We start from the raw sequence: 13,485 nt of genomic DNA, 5'->3' as shown, positions 1-13,485 counted from the left end.
CCTTTAAAACTTCCTTTTGTATAAAGTGACTGATAATAATAATAATAAATAGGGACTTCCGGGGGGAATTTCTGGAAGGTGCCAGTTTGTCCTGGATCTTCGGCAAGCAACATTTTTTTAGTTTTTTCTAACTAAAAAAAGCTGGTTTTACTTTTTGAAATATGGCAACCCTAAATAAATAATAATAATACACATCTGATTTTTTTGTCAGTTCCACATTGTTGGAAATCAAGGTATAAGTCTCAACTACTTATACTACTTAAATAAATATAAACATTCTAGCCAGTTGTGCTTGTCAACCCAAGGGAGAAACCATCTGACCTCAATATCTTATTTCTAGAGGACCTGGGCAAAGAATGCTGGCAGAATGGAATATCCTCTTTTTTCCTTAGCAATTTTCTCCCAACTCCTGAAGGGCACTCATTCCTGAGCACCCTCACTCCCAAGGTTCTTAAACTCCAACCGTTCCTCTTTTGATTTCCATCAAATACCTGTCCAACATTTGGGTCAGGCTTCCATCACGTTCAGGCTTGTGTTCAGCCCAGGGCTGGAGGAGGAGGAGGAGAGGTGGAAGGAAGCCTCAACAGGGGTGAGGCTGCCCCAGAGCTAAGTAAGGGATCCACGTGCTTCTCGCCCCACGTTGCCTGGAAGGAGGCGGGCCTGCAGGCCAGATCTTGTAGCCTCTATAAAGGCCTGGGCTCCGAGCCAGCTTTGAATCCCAGATCTGAAATCCCATCGGAGCAGTCAGGCATCTCAAAGCAGGGATAAAGCAAGGCATACATAACAATGTCCTTTTTTCTGCTTGCCCTTTTCAGGACCTAGCAGCTATTAGAGCCTGATTAACCATGATGCTATGTGGGGCCTCATTGTGTGGGGCAGGGCACTGCTTTGATTTAAATATCTGGATTTTACTAAAGGTCTAAGAGCATCCATTTTGTTTATGGCACTGAACTTGTTGGAAACACAGCTAAAAGATGGTTGCCTTTTTAAAAGATGCTCCTGCACCTGTGTCTTTTACAGCAAACTAGTATGTGGCAGCTGTGTGGTTAGCCACACTTAGGGGACCTTTGACTCACCAGATGTTGAACCACAATTCTCTGTGTCCCCGGCCATTGGCCACGTTTGCTAGGAGTTGCAGTTCAGCAACTCCTGGAAGGCCAAAGGAATTTAGGGAAAACTGAGGTGGCCCTCCAGACCTCTCTATCTGGCCCTTGGGACTCTCTGCAGGCCTCACACCCTCCCCAGCCTCACACCAGCCCTGCCTTGCCACCATCCTTGGGTGTTCTTGCCTGGCTGCAGTGCAACTCTATTAATGCTTCTTGCCAAAATAGACGATTGTGTGTGGGTGCAGAAACTAGCCCACCATACAAAGGTCAAATTCACATTCATTGCTCTGCTCACTTTTGCTTTCTGCCACTGCCCTGCGGCCCCCAGTTGGTTGCCCAGATGGGAATGTGGCCCTCAGGCTGAAGAAGACTCCCTGTGCCTGACTTAGGGAAATTTCAGTCATCTTACAAAGCAGATGAAGGAGCTCTGCAAAAAGAGACAGTAATCCTACCTGATGCACAGAATTCCTGGTGACCCTATTTTTCCCTGCGTTAAATGCTGTCCTCCCCCAGTGTGTTTACACCATACAATCTTCCTCCCCGAATTCCCAGAATCCTTCCTCCTCCTGTTGTTGTTGTGCCGTTCAATGTTATTCGGGACAAGCAGAAAGGCTGGGTCCTTGCCAGGCTGCGGAAAATAAAGCGGTATGTTATTGCCGCATGTTTATCTGCTTCTCTGATGGATGGTGGTGCACACTCCTGTTGCGTGATCCTGCCGAGACTCACTCGAGTTCACACAGATAAAGGCACTCTTGGCCAGAGAGCAACATGAGTCCCCCCCCCTCTCTCTCTCCCCCTCTCCCCTCCGCCACCCCCTCCAGTTCAAAAAGAGCTGAATGCTTTGGCCACAGACCAGTCCACTGAGCTGAAGCGGTTTGGAAAATGCTTGCTGTTGTAAACAAACTTTGAACTTTTTATCTGTGTCAGAGATGTTACCTTCCCAGCCGCGTTTGCCCCAGAAAGGCAAATGAGCTCCCTCACTTTGGCAACAACATTGCAGTTAGAAAACCTCACAGCCTCCCACTGTTTTGTAACCACCGTGGCTGGTTATTCCAGCACAGGAATCCAGCAGAGAATCCCAGGCAGTAAGATCAGGCTCTCAAATCAGACCTACTTCAGTTCTCATGCTTCCGCAGCCCCACCTTGCCAAGTGTGGGGAATCAGTACTGCAGAATGCAATCTCCTGAATTAAGAAACTCCAAGATTCTAGTCCTTAAGAATACGTACAATGATAGGCCCGAAACTATGCTGAGTTCAGATAAATCGCTGAGTACGATTTCTAATGGTCAAAGAGCAGGGCCATAATTCCCAGCATCGTTCTTCCCCCTTCTTGGGCCAACCCCGGAACTCAAGGTCCTTGGGCGCAGAACTTTGTTTGGCAGTAATTCAGGGCTTAAACTTTGGCCCCTGTTACTGCAGGACTGGAAGGAAAGGGAAAGAGTATCAACTGCTCTTAAACAGCAGAGTGTATGAGTCGAATCAAGCTCAAGAGGCTTTGGTTCCAATTCCAGCCCAGTTTGCATTGAAGTTGCATATACACCATACAGCAGCAAACACCCCCTCACAATAATCCTAGGAACTTGATATTTTATCTGTCAGAGCTACAATACCCAGCACCCTTAACAAACTACAGTTCCCAGGATTCTTGAGGGAGGTGTGTGCTTTACACGTATGGTGTGTACATAGCCTCAGTCTGTCCTGCATGCCCCCTTGGAACCACATCTGTCACAATCACTTAGATCTTGTCTGCGCTATACATTTAGGGCAGAATCAGATTGATTTAAACAGTCATGGCTTCCCCAAAGTCTTCTGGGAACTGTAGTCTGTTAAGGGTACTGTTAGGAAGCCCCTAGTTCCCTCACAGAGCTACAATTATCTGAAGAAGTGTGCATGCACACAAAAGCTCATACCAAGAACTAACTTAGTTGGTCTTTAAGGTGCTGCTGGAAGGAATTTTTTTATTTAGAGCTACAATTGTCAGAGTTCCCTGGGAAGAGAGATTGATAGTTAAACCACTACTGGCAGCTCTTTGAGGGGAGGAAGGGTCTCCTAAGACTACTCTCAGTACTCTTAACAAACTACAGTTCCCAGGATTCTTTGGGGGAAGCACTGCCTGTATAAAGTGGTACTGCTTTAAATGTATTGTGCAAATGAGGCCTTAGTATACCACTGCTGTGCTGACTGCAGAGGCTGCGAATCACACTCAGGGCGGGCCTAGTGCCAAGGAAGCAAGCAATCCGAGAACCGGCTGTGCCGCCAAAATGCTCTAGTTCTCAGAATCAAAACAATAATAAAAACCCAGAACAGATGTGACATTTCCCTCCTCTCCCCGTGCAGTGAAGGCTTAGAAATACAGTCGCAGATACCCAAGGAATGGAAATTTGGGGGTTGGTCATCGGTCCCACTTTGTGCGGGCCTCTATCTGAAGACCACCCCCTTGACTGACAAATACAGTGGTACCTCGGGTTACATACACTTCAGGTGACAGACTCCGCTAACCCAGAAATATTACCTCGGGTTAAGAACTTTGCTTCAGGATGAGAACAGAAATCATGCTCCGGCGGCGCGGCAGCAGTAGGAAGCCCCATTAGCTAAAGTGGTGCTTCAGGTTAAGAACAGTTTCAGGTTAAGAACGGACCTCCAGAACGAATTAAGTACTTAACCCGAGGTACCACTGTATTCAATCAGCCACCTGGCTAGCTTCAAGGTGCTGGGTTTGGTGTGTAAAGCCCTAAACAGCTTGAGACCAGGATACCTGAAAGATGGTCTCACCTTTTTCAGCCAGAGCATGCCAGAGCACAGTTCAGGCACTTCTCAGCTTCAAAATGGAAGTGGGCCCGCATATGGGTCTCTACACTTTTTAAAATATATGACTCCACCTAGCTCTTAGCTTCTCCTAGCTATGATTGGTCAAGCTACAGCACAGGGCCCATTTGTATTTCCTTTTCTGTCCCCGTGTAGCAGTGTCGGGCTTTAAGCTTTCGAGCCAGGCCTCTACTATTGCACATGCGCACGTTTGCACAAGGGCCCTTCTGAGCTGCCCTAGCCACCCGCCTGAATCTAAGAGAATGAGGGAGGCTGGCGTGCATTTATTTGACCTGCACCAGAACTAGGGGTGACCCCAAACCAGCTAGGGAGACAGCTTGCAGTAGTTTTTAGCATTCCGTGAGTGGTGAACATGGTTGTTGTCAAACCACTATAGATGCTATAGGAGTATAGCATCTAGATCAAGGGAAGTAATAGGGCCACTGTATTCTGCTCTGGTCAGACCTCACCTGGAGTACTGTGTCCAGTTCTGGGCACCACAATTCAAGAAGGACACTGACAAACTGGAACGTGTCCAGAGGAGGGCAACCAAAATGGTCAAAGGCCTGGAAACGATGCCTTATGAGGAACGGCTAAGGGAGCTGGGCATGTTTAGCCTGGAGAAGAGGAGGTTAAGGGGTGATATGATAGCCATGTTCAAATATATAAAAGGATGTCACATAGAGGAGGGAGAAAGGTTGTTTTCTGCTGCTCCAGAGAAGCGGACACGGAGCAATGGATCCAAACTGCAAGAAAGAAGATTCCACCTAAACATTAGGAAGAACTTCCTGACAGTAAGAGCTGTTCGACAGTGGAATTTGCTGCCAAGGAGTGTGGTGGAGTCTCCTTCTTTGGAGGTCTTTAAGCAGAGGCTTGACAACCATATGTCAGGAGTGCTCTGATGGTGTTTCCTGCTTGGCAGGGGGTTGAACTCGATGGCCCTTGTGGTCTCTTCCAACTCTATGATTCTATGATTCTATGAAACCTGCATCTGTTCAGGGCTGCCCCAAGTCACCCGGCCACTTGTTGTAACAACTTCATGGTGAGTTCTAGCACCATTTTTCTTGGAAAAAAGCACTGGTCTCACTGCATACCCAACTAACCACTGCACTCCGCAGGTGAGGGCCTCCTGCAGATACCATCTTATCAAAAGATTGATGCCACACAATGTAGGAATCTGGCTTTTAGTATCATGACAACCACCTCTTGTTAAATATTAGACAGACGCCTGCTGAAGACCTACCTCTTCCAACAGGCCTTTTAAGCAGAGGACTTTCCCAGCCTGTAGCCTCGTTGGAACTGTTTGCAAGGTGTTTGAACTGTTTTCTTGTTTGTGTGTTTGCCACCCTGGGCTCCTCGGGGAAGGAGGGTGGGATATAAATTGAATAAATAATAAATTGAATATATAGTAAAAGGAAGGAGAGTAGGTGCTGGAGGGCCCTTGAAATTGCTCATCAACAGCACCTCAAGAGCTGAGCAAGCAGGCATACACGTTGCTTTATCATAGCTTTTCCCACCATGTTGAGAATTGTATTTCTAAACCCTCCAACATGCTGAGTCCCAAAACTGGGATGCACATCTTTCTGTCCATGCTCCTGCGTGATTCACATGACCCGCATGAGATCACGGAGCCCAAAATACACACTTTTTCAGGGCTGTGCTTTCACACCGCCTAAAAATGTATGTTTGGGGGCACTGTGTGAGGTTGCGGCCCCGAAGAACGTGCTAGTTCTAACTTAGACTTGTTGGACTTACAAGACAGCGTTCCAACTCATCACTATCTGTAGCTGATGCTTCTTCAATTAACATCCACCTTAGCTAGGTAAGACCTGTGTCCACTTGATGGTCTGATCAACCATCCAGTGTACCGTATTTTAAAATTTGAATGTGTATAAGCATATATTCTCTATTGTTAATGAGCAGCCTGTGAGCTGATGTTGCTTTCAAATTTTTAGAAACAAACAAACAAACAGCACAGTTCTGCAATCAGTGAAGTTTTTAAGGTCCAGTCTGCCATTTTGATTCAAAATGGCACCCAACTGTATCAAAACATAGATGAAAACTGGCTCCTTGATCTCAGGAACCATCACACAAAATTTTGTTGCAATATCTTAAGAAGTGTCTGAATGCATAGCAAACTGACAAACAACTTTTCAAAATTTGCTAATTTACTGGTGTTAGGGATGCATGTCCCAATAACATTTTATGTTGTAATAAAGCATTCAAAATGATTTCTGAGTTGTCTTTCTTGACTCAATTAAGCTATCTCCACTGGTCTTTTGGACAATTAAAAACATGTCAAACTAAGTAAAAAGCTCAAAATAAAAAAAATTCCTTCCTGTAGCACCTTAAAGACCAACTAAGTTAGTTCTTGGTATAAGCTTTCGTGTGCATGCACACTTCTTCAGATACACTGAAACAGAAGTTGCCAGATCCTTCTATATAGTGAGAAGGTGGGGAGGGGTATTACTCAGAAGGGTGGTGGGAATGGGAGATTGGCAGATAGCTGAGATGAGCCTGTTGACGACTCTTAACGACTGTAATAGGTCTTACAGGAAAAGGCAAGGGGTGAGAAGGCAACTTCTGTTTCAGTGTATCTGAAGAAGTGTGCATGCACACGAAAGCTTATACCAAGAACTAACTTAGTTGGTCTTTAAGGTGCTACAGGAAGGAATTTTTTTATTTTGACTATGGCAGACCAACACGGCTACCTATCTGTAAGTAAAAAGCTGTCCAGGTTAACAGTATTTGCACTTGTTGTAATGAGTAAACAAAATAAATTGGAAAGGAAAGAGAGATGGAAAGATCTGCAAGTTTGAAACTGGACAAACAGAAACCCTATGTTAAAATGAAATCTACAAGTCTTTGGGGTTTCTAGGGAGGTCTGGAAATACCACGGCAATTACTGAGCATGTGTAAAATAAAATAAAAATCAATGGAAAGGAGGCTCATTATTTCTTTGGAACGATGTACCGCAAGATCACATCCTTGAGCCAGGTGACCCCATCAAGATAAAAAGTGAGGCAGCTGCTCTCAGTGGAAGATTTCGTAGTGGTGGTTCTCATACACAAACACTTAACTCAGAGCAGGCTAGGATTACATACTGAATGGGCAAGAGTTCAACGAGGGCATCCATCTGGGTGCCTGTCTCGGATGTCAGGATATTCAGTTCCTTGGTACAGACATACTGTACTGGGTCAGATCTTGGCTTATCTGGGTGTATTCCATATGGTGGTAGCTATAAAGGGGCTTCTCTTACCCTATTGCCTGTGATATCTGGGAGTGAACCTGGCACCTTCTGAAGATAGTTAAGAGCCTGGCAGCTGGATCCTCCCAAAGGCCCATTTAGTCCAGCATCCTGTTCTCACAGTGGCCAAAGGGATGCCCCAATGGGAAGCCCACCAGCAGCACATGAACGCAACAGCAACTCTCCCCATTTGTGATTCCCAGCAACTGGTATTCAGAGGCACATCACTGCCCCCAACAGTGGTGAGAGAATATCACCATCAGGCTTAGTGTCCATTGATAGCCTTATATTCCATGACTTTGTCTAATCCTCTTTTAAAGCCATCCCAGTTGGTTAGCCATCAATGCCTCTTGTTGGAGCAAACTTCACAGTCCCAAGTACATGCTGTGTGAAGAAAGCACTTCTTTTTGTTGTCTGTCCCCTGGTTCTGGTATTATGAGGTTTGGGGGGTAGAGAAACCTTCTCCCAATCCACTTTCTTTACATCATGTGTAATCTTAAAACTCCTCTCTATTTTAAGCACCTTCTGCATGCAAAGCAGCGGCTCTGCCACTAAGCTGCAACCTCTCAAACTTGCCTGGGAGTCTCTTCCCTCCATAGCTCAGGGGCTTTGCAAGAAGATGATCCCTGGTTCATTCCTGGCACCTTAAAATTATAAGGCACAATTATAAGGAACAACAGGGTGGGGACAGAGTTCAAGATTCATAACTCACATTGCCAAACGCTCCCTCATATCCTAAGAGCAATATTCCCAGTACATTAAAAAACCTAGCACATCAGGGAGGAAGCTAGACTTAGCACTCTTTTCCTTGGTGTACTGGGTTTCTCTTTGCAAGGATTTCGCTCCATTTGTAGAGCATCTGCTTTGCACAATGACATCTCCAGGTCAAGCTGGGAGAGATGCTCTGCCTGAAACCCTGGAGAGCCGCTGCCTGTCAGTGAAGACAGAACTGAGCAAGACGGACCAAGGATTTGAGACAGCATAAGGCAGCTTCTTATGTTTCTTCTCCCTAATCTGAGCGACTTGCATCACCTTGACTCCAACTGGACCTTAACGCTTTCAGCAAAATGCTTTTGGTCGAGGTCAGAGAGACTTGGGACTTTGGCCTAGCGTTAAGGCTAATTCAGCAGTATTCTTCCGCAGCTTCCTAGGGAGGGGCTGCATTGAAACCCTGGAACAATTTAAAATAAAATAAAGGGTGGCTTATTTTGTGGGGTGGGGGAAGGAGAGGAGGGGGTCCGAAAGGTTCTCTCAAGGCAACTGAGCCACCCAAAATGGGAATGTGATGTAGCAGGAAGGGGGGAGGGAGTTACTGCCATTTTCCAGAATGGAAAGGACAGGGAGAAGAAAGAGAAAACATATGGTTCTTAACTTGCATACTGTTTAATCTGGGGTTGGGATCCTCAGGTTTGAAGGCCAAATGCGGCCCTCTAACCCTATCTGGCCCTTGGAATTTTCTTCACGCCACATCCCATCTCCAGCTCTGCTTTGCACCCCCTTGAGTGTTTTTGCTTGGCTGAAATATGCCTCTGAACTCTGGCGATGCCTTGCACTTGTCTGGAAGGAGGCAGGGCCGTAGCTGAGGGTGGTGAGGTGGGCCCCCGGGGCACAGGCAATGAAGCAGGCGCAAAACCGACTAAAAATATGTCCATAAATATCGATTATTGCCTCATAAGAAATGGTTTTAAATAGAGGGTGAATTGAATAGGTGGAAGAGGGGGTGGAGGAGAGGCGGAAAGAGCTAAATTGTCCATGGCTAGGGGGTGCAATCTGGAAGGTTCTCCCAGAGGCGCAAGATCACCTAGCTACAGCTCTGGATGGAGGACAGAGAGGGGAGCATGCCTGAAGAAGCTAGCCTGTTGTACAAAGCTAACTTCTACATTAATTGCTCCAGCCATTTTTGCCTCTGGCCCCAGTCACCACTGCCATGTGGCCCTTGGAAAGATGTGCAGAAGGGAATGCGGCCCTGGGCCTGAAAAAAACGTTCCCCACCCCTGTGGTTAGATTGCTTGACAGATGACCCAGGTTCAAATCCTCCACTCAGTCACGCAGCTTACTGGGTGTCTTGGGCTGGTCTCTCCCTCCCTTCCTCTCCCCACCTAACCTACCTCACAGGGGTGTTGTGAAGCTAAAAAGAGACTCTGTGGGGGGTGGGGCTGTTTGCTGCTGGGAGCACCTACAAAACCCCTGTCTACTATTTTATGATTTTTTTGAGAAGGGGCAGGAAAAATCCTTATAATTAATAATACTATCAAATTGGGTTTCCTATATATGTTAAGAGAGGAAAAAGAGGGTCCGGTGATTAAAAATGGACCCAACATGAAATCCATTGGACAGAGGCCCACAAGGTTATTATTTCACAAGCCATAAAATGGCTTGAACAAGAGGCTTAATCAGCTGCCTCCCCCTGAGCATGCACAGAGTGCCATACTTCTGAGGGGGGGGGGCTTTATTCTATCGTCATTGCTTTTAGAAATTAATGCAAAAGAACAGGGTGGGGAGCGGAAGGGGAGGCTGTGCTGAGAATGAGAAATGCAAGGTTAGCAGGGGTTAGCTAGTAGGCTTCAAAAGCTTCTTTCGGAAGCGGCAGACAGTTACCTCGTCTCCCCTCCTTCTCTAGCTCTCTCCTTCCTAGCCGCATGTCCGGAGTCTCACCGCCGCCCAGCTCCCCTTTCCACACGGCAGCCATCTTGATGCCACTGAGACCAACATGTTTCCATGGCAACCAGAGCGGCCAAGGAAGCTTCTGCTCAAGCGGGAAAACAAGACTTGGCAGTGGCTGGTGGGACCACACCAAAATGGAAGAAGACAGGAGACAATTGTCAACTTTGGTTGGTCTCCTCTCCCCACAACACTTGGGGAGGGGGGGCAGACAGAAATTCAGCAGGTGAAATGATCATGGAACGGGAAGGCAGTGACAGGGAATGGGGGTGCACAAACTTGACTGTTCAGTGCCTATCACAGTTCCTCAGAGACAGGGAATCTCAGGGGCAAGGGCCAAGTGTGGCCCTCCAGGCCTCTCTGTCTGGCCCTCAGAACTCTCCCCATGCCACACCTCACCAGCCCCATGAAGGTGTCTGCCTGGCTGGAATGCAGCCTTGAACTCTGATAATGCCTCCTGGTTGTATGGATGGAGGATACAGATTGGTGTGTGAAGAAAGTACTTTATTCTAACAAAAGTCAGGTTTACATTCATTGTTCCGTCCACTTTTGCCTCTGCCCCGCCCCTGCTACTGGCAAGTGGCCCTCTGAAGGCTGCCCAGAAGGAAATGTGGACCTTGAGCTGAAAAACGGTTCCCCTCCCTTGCTCTCCCTGTTAAAAAGCACAGGAGCCTCTCCAGAAATAAAGGTGGCAACTCTACAAAGGAGAAATTCAATGATCTCCAGTTAAGGCAGGATGAGTTCCTCGAGATCAACCCAGCAGTCATCACAACCACCATAATTCTTGCTACCAAGACACAAGCACACATTTCCCTCCCCCCTCTGTCATCCCAAAGATTACAGAGAAAAATGTACTGTGAATGCAGCTGGGGTGTGTTGGGAGGTACAAAAACCCCCTGCAAAAATCAGGTTGGTGCTTTCTAGATTTTTAAAAAACAAGCTAATCAACTCAGGATCCAGGGCAACTCTGCGCAATCTCAGTCTCTCTTTCTCACTCTCTCTCATTCCCTCTCTCTCTCTCTCTCCAGATGAGCTTCCATTTACCCCGAAACATCATGCATCAATTGTCTTTTTCAAAGCACAGAAGGGCTAAGAAGCCATTTAAGAGCTGCTTCTAGGCCTGGGATCTGTCTGCCGGATGTGGCCAGTCCATCTTTCTCCATCTGCACAACAGCCCAGGATGCAGGTCTCCTGCGCCTTTTCCCTCTAGCAGTGCTGTGCCTCACAGCTTGCGATAGGCGCCAACAGTGATGTCAAAAAGCTTTGTGTTGGTGATCCGTCCCTGTTTGTCCAACAGGAAATAGAAGGCTCTCCCCTTAACCTTGAGTGGCATCATCGCCGGCACCTCTGAACGATGGGACATGCAGGACACATGGCGAAGAGGGACCGTGAAGGACGAGGTCCAGCCCAAGGGGTAATAGGTGGTAAAGGTCACCTCCTGCCCACCTCGGTGCAGCAAGATCCGGCTCACAGAGCGTCGGGAAAAGACAAAACCTGCCGCCAAGATCAGAGAACCTGCAAAGGAACAGAGCAGGATGACAAGTCGAGCTGAGATAACCTAGTGGTCAGGCTACTGCAATTCCTGATAAAGCCTAAGGCTGCCCTGGGAGATGGTTCAGAAATGGCAGGTGGTTGCTGGGTTTCTGACTAGGAAATTTAATCATCATGTACTAGTGCTTCGCCAATGCACATGCTCCTACTCTGGTTTTGGACCCGATTCAAAGAGATTGTGACCTTCAAAGACCTTCATGGCCCAGGTGCTTCTGCCGGCTGAGCTGTGACAGACCTATGTCAAGGAAAGGCCTGTTTTGTGGTAGCAGCCGCCCTGTGCAATTTCGCACAGAAGCTGGACTTGCGCCTGCTTTGATACATTTGGGTGCCTGTGTCAACCTGGTGCCTTAATGGATGTTTCAGACTACACCTGCCCCAGCCATGGATGTTGGATCTGATCCTTGGTCCTGGTTATAAGCCTGAGTTGGGCAGGGAGTGCCTTATTTTTATTGGGTTGTATCCGTGTTGATTCTACTCAGAGTAGACCCCCTGAAACAAGGAGCATGGCTGAGGCCTCATCTGCACCTTATATTTAAAGCAATATTATGCCACTTTAACAGTCATGGCTTCCTCCAAAGAATTCCAGGGCCTGCCATTTGTTAGTGGTGCTGAGAGTTGTTAAGAGACCCCTATTCCCCACCACAGAGTTACACTTTCCAGAGTGGCTTAACAATCAATCCTTCTTTCCAGTAGTTCTGTGGGGGTGACGGCAGGGGAGGTCTCCTAACAACTCACAGTATTGTTAACAACTACAGTTCCCAGCATTGTTTGGGGGAAGCCATGCCTGTTTAAAGTGGTAGTGATGCTGCTCTAAATGTATAGTGCAGATAGGGGCCTTACTTAAATAAATTAATTTCAATGGCTCTATTTGGGGGTAGAACTAAGTTGGCTACAACTCATGGATCTGAAACCCACAATATTACGTTTGGATACATCTTCCTGCTGTGCCCCACATACTATCTGTCACCAACAAGAAGCAAACCTACAATTTCATGAAAGTAAGATTGCAATTTATATTGTAAACTCCTCGGGGTTAGGGGTCTTTTTTGTTTTGCTTAGGAAAATGCGCAAAGCGCCATGCGCATCGCGGCACATAGCTCAATCGCTAGAGCATGAGACTCTTAATCTTAGGGTTGTGAGTTCAAGCCCCATGCTGGCCAAAACGATTCCTGCATTGCAGGGGGTTGGAATAGATGACCCTCGTGGTCCTTTCCAATTCTACAATTCTATAACAACGAAGAGCAACTAATGCTAATAAGTAACCCCGGAGGAGGAGCGGGCAGAGCAATCCAGCCCTTCCTTACCCACGGTCAGGCAAGACGCAGTGAAACCGAAGCGCCACTTGTTGGAGCTCAACTGTATCGTGGCTCCTCCCGGTAGAGTTGGCAGAGGGCGCTCCCCATGCTGGGGATCCGGCTCTGGCCGGCTCGCCCTAACATCCCGCAAGCCGTGGAAAGCGAAGTGTGCCAGATACGCCCAGAACACGAACTGGCCGGCGCAGAACAGCCCGAGAATACGGAAAAAACGGCCTCGATCGTGCTGGAAAAGCAAGACATCCCGGGGCACATTCGTATCCAACGGGAAGGCGGTCTGCACGCCCCGGGCGCCCCATAGCCGAGGCAGCTCCGCGCCGCGAGCCCTTCGCGCGCCCCAGCTCCAAAAGCGCACAGGACCCGTGAGGCCCCAGAGCCTCCAAACCCCGCAGCTTCCAACCCCCCCACCTGCCAGCCCCCCGATCCGCAGCCCAGCTCGCCATGTGCAGTGCAACATTCTTGAACCGCTTTTGCCAAGGTCAGCTGCAGCCCAAGAGGCTCATGGGAATTGTAGTATTTCTCCCCTCCCTTTTCTTTTTAACCCACTTCCCCTTCTCTATACAGTCATAGGCGGATGCTCGTTTCGGGCGCCATCTTTGGGGAGGGCAGCCTTAGCTTCCGGTCAGTTACGCAAACTGGCAAGGCTGAGGAAGTGCACGCGATACCTTGAAAGCACATACTTTCCCTCAGAGAATTGTCAAATTGTGAAGAGTGCGGTTTGTGGAGCACCAGGAGCTGCAACAATCATTTTAAAAAGAGACTACATGTGTTGTGTACAGAGGATAAGTGACAAAGATGGAGA

General features: G+C 47.7%; 2 protein-coding genes across 3 annotated transcripts in view; both read right to left on the bottom strand.

Annotated features, from left to right (window-relative positions):
* The window catches only part of SLC3A2 (solute carrier family 3 member 2), a 26,175-nt gene extending 16,295 nt beyond the window's left edge, over positions 1 to 9,880 (bottom strand). The window contains exon 1 of one of the 2 annotated variants that reach the window (XM_083477576.1): positions 9,757 to 9,880. In XM_083477576.1, the coding sequence (XP_083333702.1) occupies positions 9,757 to 9,847 (91 nt within the window). In that variant the 5' untranslated portion in view covers positions 9,848 to 9,880. The remainder of the gene's footprint in view (positions 1 to 9,756) is intronic. The other variant, XM_083477578.1, reaches the window with a different exon arrangement.
* Positions 6,855 to 13,485, bottom strand: TMEM223 (transmembrane protein 223). Its single transcript, XM_083477664.1, has 3 exons — positions 12,675 to 13,485; positions 8,781 to 11,334; positions 6,855 to 8,644 (listed from the first exon to the last, which is right to left on the bottom strand). Exons 1-2 carry the CDS (start codon positions 13,138 to 13,140, stop codon positions 11,042 to 11,044), a joined length of 759 nt encoding a protein of 252 aa, XP_083333790.1. The 5' UTR covers positions 13,141 to 13,485; the 3' UTR covers positions 6,855 to 8,644; positions 8,781 to 11,041.

This window comes from Podarcis liolepis (genome assembly GCF_965112155.1).
Source record: "Podarcis liolepis genome assembly, chromosome: 15".
Lineage (NCBI taxonomy): Eukaryota > Metazoa > Chordata > Lepidosauria > Squamata > Lacertidae > Podarcis > Podarcis liolepis.
The sequence above is the reverse complement of the archived record's forward strand: the minus strand, read 5'-3'. Positions and strand labels throughout refer to the sequence as shown.

Coding starts and splice junctions, on each gene's coding strand:
- TMEM223 (XM_083477664.1), bottom strand. CDS start 13,140: ATGTTGCACTGCACATGGCGAGCTGGGCTGCGGATCGGGGGGCTGGCA. Junction 11,335..12,674: donor TGCGTCTTGCCTGACCGTGG/GTAAGGAAGGGC, acceptor GTTCCTTTGCAG/GTTCTCTGATCTTGGCGGCA.